The 7,170-nt window shown below is 40.3% G+C and overlaps 1 protein-coding gene across 1 annotated transcript in view; it reads left to right on the plus strand.

Moving 5' to 3' along the window:
• LOC134531429 (zwei Ig domain protein zig-8) overlaps nt 1-3,292 on the plus strand; it is a 686,659-nt gene extending 683,367 nt beyond the window's left edge. Inside the window, exon 5 of the mRNA XM_063367131.1 lies at nt 3,174-3,292. Within this exon, the coding sequence (XP_063223201.1) occupies nt 3,174-3,286 (113 nt within the window). The 3' untranslated portion in view covers nt 3,287-3,292. The remainder of the gene's footprint in view (nt 1-3,173) is intronic.
• The last annotated feature ends 3,878 nt before the right edge of the window (nt 3,293-7,170 follow it).

The following is a 7,170-nucleotide window of genomic DNA, read 5'->3' on the forward strand; positions in this document are numbered from 1 at the left end:
GGTTCGTATTCGTATGGGGATAGCCCAATTAAGTTTTCATTACACAGTTATATTGATTATTAATATTTGCAGTAATAATAAATAATCTTACTCATAAATGCCTAATCACCAATTTCTCTCAATTAGAAATGTTATATTCCCAAATCACTCAGTGTCTCAAGTTCTTACAGACCGCACTCTTCACTGGACCGCACTCCGCGCGCAACTCTCACCGCAGAAAACCCCTAAAAAACAACAGAAGCCAACAGAATACCTTACTACAGAAAACAACAGACCCCCAAAAAAGTGCCTTTCATTAGAAAAACTTTTAAAAAAAACATTGAAGATATCAAATAAAACATAAAATAAAGAATGCCTTACAACAGAAACCACCAAAAACCAAAAGATGTTTTTGACAACAAAATCCAACAGATGCAATGGAAAACACTAATGGCCGGTTTCACCAATGTCCCCTAACTTTTAAGGGCTGCTTAAGGCATGTGTAAGGGCTGCCTAGCACATTGAATCGTTTCACCAACAGTTAAGGAACTCTTAAGTAATCTTAAGCATCCCTTAGTTTAAGTGGTGGAAATCGGGCCCCTAACTATTTAAGCGGCACTTACTGTCACAAAACAAGAAAAATAAAATGGATGCCGTGGAGGAATACGAACTAGCCGAAGATGTACATTTTATTTTTGATATAAATGTTATTGCTGAAGTTGTGGAACATTTTTAAGGTGAACTTAATGTGAAATCCTTTATTATAAATACATTCGAGAATGTTCGCATACTCCACTTTTATTTAAGAACTCATTTAATAAGGAAGTAATTAAAGGTTTTTCTTTTGAAAAGTCTTAAAAGAACATTTATTACAAGGAATTTTGTATGTCCTAAAGGAAATAAACTGATATTTTTTTTTATTTTCATCTGCTATTAAAACTTAGTTTAAACTTAGACAAAATTACAATAGCGAATAAATTCTCCCATGCTGCGTCCTTTTCTTTGCTCGAAACAGCATCCGTCCTCTTATTTTCTATTATATTTTTATGCCTCTCAACTAGGCTCAACACCTTTATTTTCTCATCAGAAGAAAAGTTTTGCATTTTCATTCTCTTTGTTTCAAACTTTTTCACACTACTTTGCAACGACCATATAGCTACTACTTTCCGTGAAAATACACTAACATCGTAACATCCAATTACTGCGAAATTAATAAACATTCAGATATTTGTTTACTGTTTAGTAAAAATATTTGATTGGCTTATGTATGTCACGTGACAACAAGTTCGAAGTACCAACCTGAAAACTATTAGTACTTATATCTGTACGAAACCTCGCTCTATGGCAAGCAAGTCCCTAACTAAGCAACCCCTACATAAGTGAATGTTACGATGGTGAAAACCAATTTCGTGAGAATTGTTTTTAAGGAACGCCTTAACTTAAGCAGTCCTTTGCTGAGGGTGTGTTTAGGAGGCGTTGGTGAAAACGGCCCTAAGACCCAATAGAAACCAGCATACTGTTTCACAACAGGAAACAACAAAACCCAACAGATTCTGTTCAAATTTAGTTCACAACATAATTCAATCAAAACAAATGAATTCAGTGTTTTTTGACAACATAATACTCTGATTTTTTTTTTGTGAGTCGATTTCTTCTAAAATAAACCACTGAAACCATTGTGTTTACAACCGAAACCAATAGTATTCAACAAAATACACTTAATTCATATATGTCACGCAACAGGAAACACAGATTCCTGTAGGGTTTTCTGGTTTCTGTTGTAAATTTTTGGTAGAGTGGCTGGTGTTTCTAGCGCAATATCACCTCCAAGCAGCATCACCTCAGCGCAAATCTATGAACTGGCGGGTAGTCTTCGCGTTGCGCGTAGAACAACTATGATATTCGAGCGGTAACCTTTACATTATACAGCAGAGTAATGAAAATAATATAAATATGTAATGTAAGTCCCTTGAGGATATTTAATGCCAAAAATTATTCCGAAAGCACACGTTTTAGAAGTTTTCAGTCTTCTAAAATTACAGTTTAACAACGCAATCCGTAAACAAAATACGTACTTATAAGCCCTCAGCGTATTCTTAAATGCTTTTCGTAAACAGACCCCACTTGGATATCTAAGCAGTTATCTAACCCTTTTTTTGTTCTATATCTCTGCCACACAGTGGCGTAGCTAAGGTGACTGGCGCCCCTGGCCAGAACTGAAAATGGCGCCCCCTCTTGGATTAAAAGAGATTGGGCGGAGGGTTCAGTAACGCGAAACCGTCGCTGCGCCCCCCCCCCCCCCCCCCCTTTTTTTCACAGCTCCGGCGCCCCTGGCGGGGGCCATCCCTGCCACCCGCTTGCTACGCCACTGCTGCCACACCGTATGTGTGGCAAGGCAGGCAGGGGCCTTAATGTAAATTATTAACAAACTATAGTATAACCTAATAATAACTCTGTAAGCCTAGTAGAGGCCACGGGAAGTGTGACCATATTACTCGCCTTCCACCAAGGACTTAAAACTGTTGTTAGTGCGTGGGTTTTCTCGATCTACTCGCGGTTTGCCCACCCGTTCATTCCATCAAATCTCCATTCTCATCTCGTTACACCTCATCATCTCTTATTACCCCAATGTCAAGGACATGTTAACCTGAAGTTCATTCATTTACCATAAACCTACTAATATGTCAATAGTTCAATACATAATATGTGAATGTATGCACGTGTTTGCATGAACACCACAGAACACATTTCAGTAGTAGTTGACAGCAAGTAACAGTCTATTGCGAATGTAATACATAAAAGAATGTCCCAGTTATAAATTTCCATAATATAAACTGTGAGAGTTATAAGACCGTGTCTAACTTCCGCAGAATCGAAGAGGCTGTTGCTTCCATTACTCCGGACGTGTTAACCAAAGTGTGGGAATAATTGGATGTGTGCGGTATGATTAAAGGTGCCCATATTTAACGTTTGTAAAACAAAACTAGGTTAGTTTACCTTCAGTCTGATGAATGATTTGTTTTAAATTAAACTGGAAATATGCCGTTGAAACTGGAGACTTTCTTTTATGGACACCTGGGTGTTTAGAAGCGACAAGTGTGTCGCACAAGGCGTTCTCCCCACCAACCACGGCTCACGGCGCGCCAGAGTTCCTCTAGTTCCGACTCTGACCGCAGCATGCGTTGTGTTCGCAGGTGAGCACCCGGCCGCCATGCAGCACGGCAACAGCCGCTCGACTAGTGTCTACACTTCTGTGCACATTCTTGTATATAGTTTTACAGTTTTCTTAATAAATCGAATGAGATGAGAAGTTTATTACAGTTTGTAAACGTTCTTGTTTTTATTTGCCGAGAGACCTGCCATCCCACCGACAGCTCTTATTCACAGTGAAGCCGGGCTCACAATAATTCGCCGCGTCCGACCATCGTAATATTTCTCTACTTGGATGTCGCAACTAACTATTGAGGCTTAAATTTTTCAGAAAATTTATCTTGTAGTGCTCTAAGCACTTATAAATTATTAAACAACCTCTAAAATATTTATTTCAATATAATTTCTATTTGCCGTGCATTTATGCTTACTTTGTGTGTCTCAGACATTTTTAGTTTTGAATATCAAGATTACAACGTGTTCATATGCAAATTAAATCTTAATACGGAAGCAACAAACAAATAAGCTAACTGAAAAAAAAACTTTTAAACAAAAAAAAAAGGCTGCCTTTCAATAATTTCATCTGTCCGTCGAAAGTTAAAGCTTGGCAAGGTTTTGACGGACGGACGGACGGAATTTTTCGGGCCATCTGATTGGCTGTAGGTCACGTAATTGACGCTCGGATAATTGTGCGTCCAGCTTAAGTACTTTTGAAGTGAAAAGGCATCTGCCTTAACATTTTCAGTGGTTTACGACATCTGACTGTAACCAAAGACAACTTATGGACGGTAGCACTCGCTTGCGTCGAACATGAGTCATTTAGCCTACGCTAAAAGTGCTGGAATGTGCTGGGCCAACATGTGGATTGAGCTTTTGCTGCATCGCTGTGTAGCAGCACGTCCACTCATTATTAACTGGTAATACTTATTGTATAGCAACTTGCAGGATGTAAGTATTTTTCCAGACTGATGTCTTTATTTCGTTTCTAATACAGTGTAAGAAATGCATATGTACTTGTGCAAAATTATCAACCACGACAAATTGAGAGAGTATATACCAATCTCACTTAACTAAAAAAAAAAAAAAAAAAAAAAAAGTGTTGCTTTTAGTACTCGCCAGTGATATGTAAACATCTAACCTCGATAAACTCATGTTCATGTTGCAAATAAACATGTAATAAGTAACCTGATACAAAATTGTACGTAGAATTCGTTAAAATAATGCTGAGCGTGGTAAACAAACTGATAGATGAACTTTTAGTTTATCATATACCAACATTTCTGGATGCGAATCACACACATACTTTCTGCGCCCGCTATAATTCTGCGCTAGAGTTCGCTGCCTGAATCGTAAATGTTGCTTGTCACCATCAAACGCAGACATCAGCTAGGCATGAGCAAAAAGGTTATTTTCCAATAGCAGTTGTGGCAATTATGGTTCCGATTGAATAACTGGTTATTTAGATGGTTAACGTTATCAGTTATTGAGCATGGTGTGTTTTCAAACATTCACTATTCCAATTTCAAAGAGCAGCCAAAAAATCATTACTGTTATCAAAATAATAGCGTAATTTTAATACTGGCATTGTAATTTTTCTTTTTTTTCTCATTAACAAGAATATTTTGTCATGTTACAGATGTAACCATCTATCATTTTATTCAGGCACGACATTTATTTGCGTAATTACAAAGAAATTTCTTCTGAAAGAATTAATGACAAATTTTATATAATTTAGCTCATATTACGCTAAACTTTGATGTGCAGAAGATATAGCATATTGACGCACGTATAAAACAACCTTAAACTGTTAATCTGTTAATACCACACAATTACGAAATAATTAATAACTGCCTCTTCCTTGTAGTGGTCAAATAACTGAGAATTGGTTAAAATGTCGATCGCGAGCACAGAACGATTTATGTTGATCGCGAGCAGAGAACTTTGGTATAAAACTTTATTTTAAAGATCTGCTATTACTTGAAGAACGTAAAATTGTAAGTGCTAAACGATTATTTTATAACCGAGAACTGTGTGAAGGTATAGATAGTTTCGTTCTGACAATAGTTATTGCTGTTTGAGAATCGATACTATCGATAGCAAGATCTATTACTAATAAAATGCACATACACGATACCAACGGCTGCACAAGAGTTGAAGTTACAGTATTGTAATGAACGTGAGCAAGGCCGGGACACGTGCAGGTGCAGAGCTGGCTGGCGGCTGCCGCAACATGATATGCGCCGCGCGCGCCTGGAAGATAACAAGGATTGTCGCTTTCAACCCTCCTTCACACCACTCCCCGCGCGGCGCCCTGCCTTTGACATGTAACTGACACCTGACAGCTATGGAGTTACGCGAGCCGCCGACACATGTTTCGAGAGATTTCTGCCCTCGGGTCGGCGCGGAATGACGCGACTGGCCCCAGCCGCACTCGGAAGTTCTGGAAGGTTTCGGGACCTATATATGTGCCCAGGACGCCGGCCTTGAGAGAGTCAGTGAGAGTTCAGTCGGGAGTTCTCCCGCGGCGGAGTTTCCGGGGCAATAGTGCCGCGGGTGCGGCAGAGTGGCGAAGTCCTTGGACGAAGTTTCCAGGGCAGGGAGTGAGTGGGTGAGTGGAGTCGGGAGTTTTCCCGCGACAGATTTTCCGGGCGATAGAGCGGCAAAGTCCCTGGAAGAAGGTTCTAGGGCAGAGAGTTCAGTTCCGGGCGATAGTGTCGCGGGCGCGGCGGAGTTCCGAGCGAAGTCCCGAGCGAGGCGTTGAGCGGATCCTCGGCGAAGGCAAGTGCGTCGGTAGTGGCGGAGTGCGGTGACGTAGTCCCGCGGCGGAGATCCACGAGGGGTGCTGCGGCGAGAGTTGCGTCAGAGGTGCGGCCCAGCGAGGTGTGTGGCGTGTGGAAACTGAGTGACTGCAGAAGCAACATTTATAAGTGCTATTGATAATTTGCTATTTTAGAATATTATTTGTAAGTGATATAAGTACTGGCCATCAATAAAACTGTCAAGGGTAATAAAATCTTTAATTAGGCTATCCTTTACGAACCCATGGTAAATCGCATCATTTTTTGTGTCAGAAGTGGGATATCCCTAATTGAATAATTTGAAAATAGTTAATTGTGACTAAAAAAATTAAATTAGAGTTTAGGTTGTCGGTATTAAAATTAGTGTTAGAAACCGTAGTTAGTTTTGAGTGTTACTGTTTAGTAGGGGTTTAGGTTAGCTCATAGGGGAATTACAGTGGTGTTAGTTTGTAGTGTATGTGGACAAGAAAGATGGCTGCCGACGACCTTAAGAATGTCATGCATTCTTGGTCGAAATGAAGAATGAAATGAAGAGTAACAAGGAAGAACTGAAGAGAAGCCAGGAAGAAATGAAGAATAAAATTGATAACTGCCATGAGGAGATGAAGAATAATCAGGAGAAAATGGGGAATAGGCTGGACGAGATGAAGAGTAGCCAGGAAGCAATAAATGAAATGAAGAGTGGCCAGGAAGAAATGAAGAATAAAACTGATAACTGCCAAGAGGAGTTGAAGAATGCTATGAAGGAAGAGATAAAGGACATCAAGAAAAACCAAGAAGAAATGAAAAAGTAAATCGATGAAACCAGCAACCAGTTGGAAGGCAAAGTACAGTGTTTAGAGCAACATGTAGCAGAACATGAAGAACTAGTAGCACAACAGCTGGCCCAACTCGAGCACACCACAGAACAGCGAATATCAGCGGTAACCGAAGAATGGCGTCGGATGCTCAAGGATGCTACATGTGCTACGAAACGGAGCAGTTATTCTGGAGATGTGAAGGTGGGAGGAGCAACCTGACACTCAAAATTCAAGCCACCCACCTTTGATGGCCAATCGTCATGGACTGTCTACAGGTTACAGTTTGAGGCAGCTGCTGAAGTAAATGGGTGGGACGATGAAGAAAATGCTACGGCACTCGTCTTGGCCCTGCGAGGATCTCCACTAGAGCTGATGCAGACCATACCAGTTACAGACCAGAAAGAATATGGGGTATTAGTAGAGGCCCTTGAGCTGAGGTATGG

Source organism: Bacillus rossius, chromosome 3 (genome assembly GCF_032445375.1).
Source record: "Bacillus rossius redtenbacheri isolate Brsri chromosome 3, Brsri_v3, whole genome shotgun sequence".
Classification (NCBI taxonomy): domain Eukaryota; kingdom Metazoa; phylum Arthropoda; class Insecta; order Phasmatodea; family Bacillidae; genus Bacillus; species Bacillus rossius.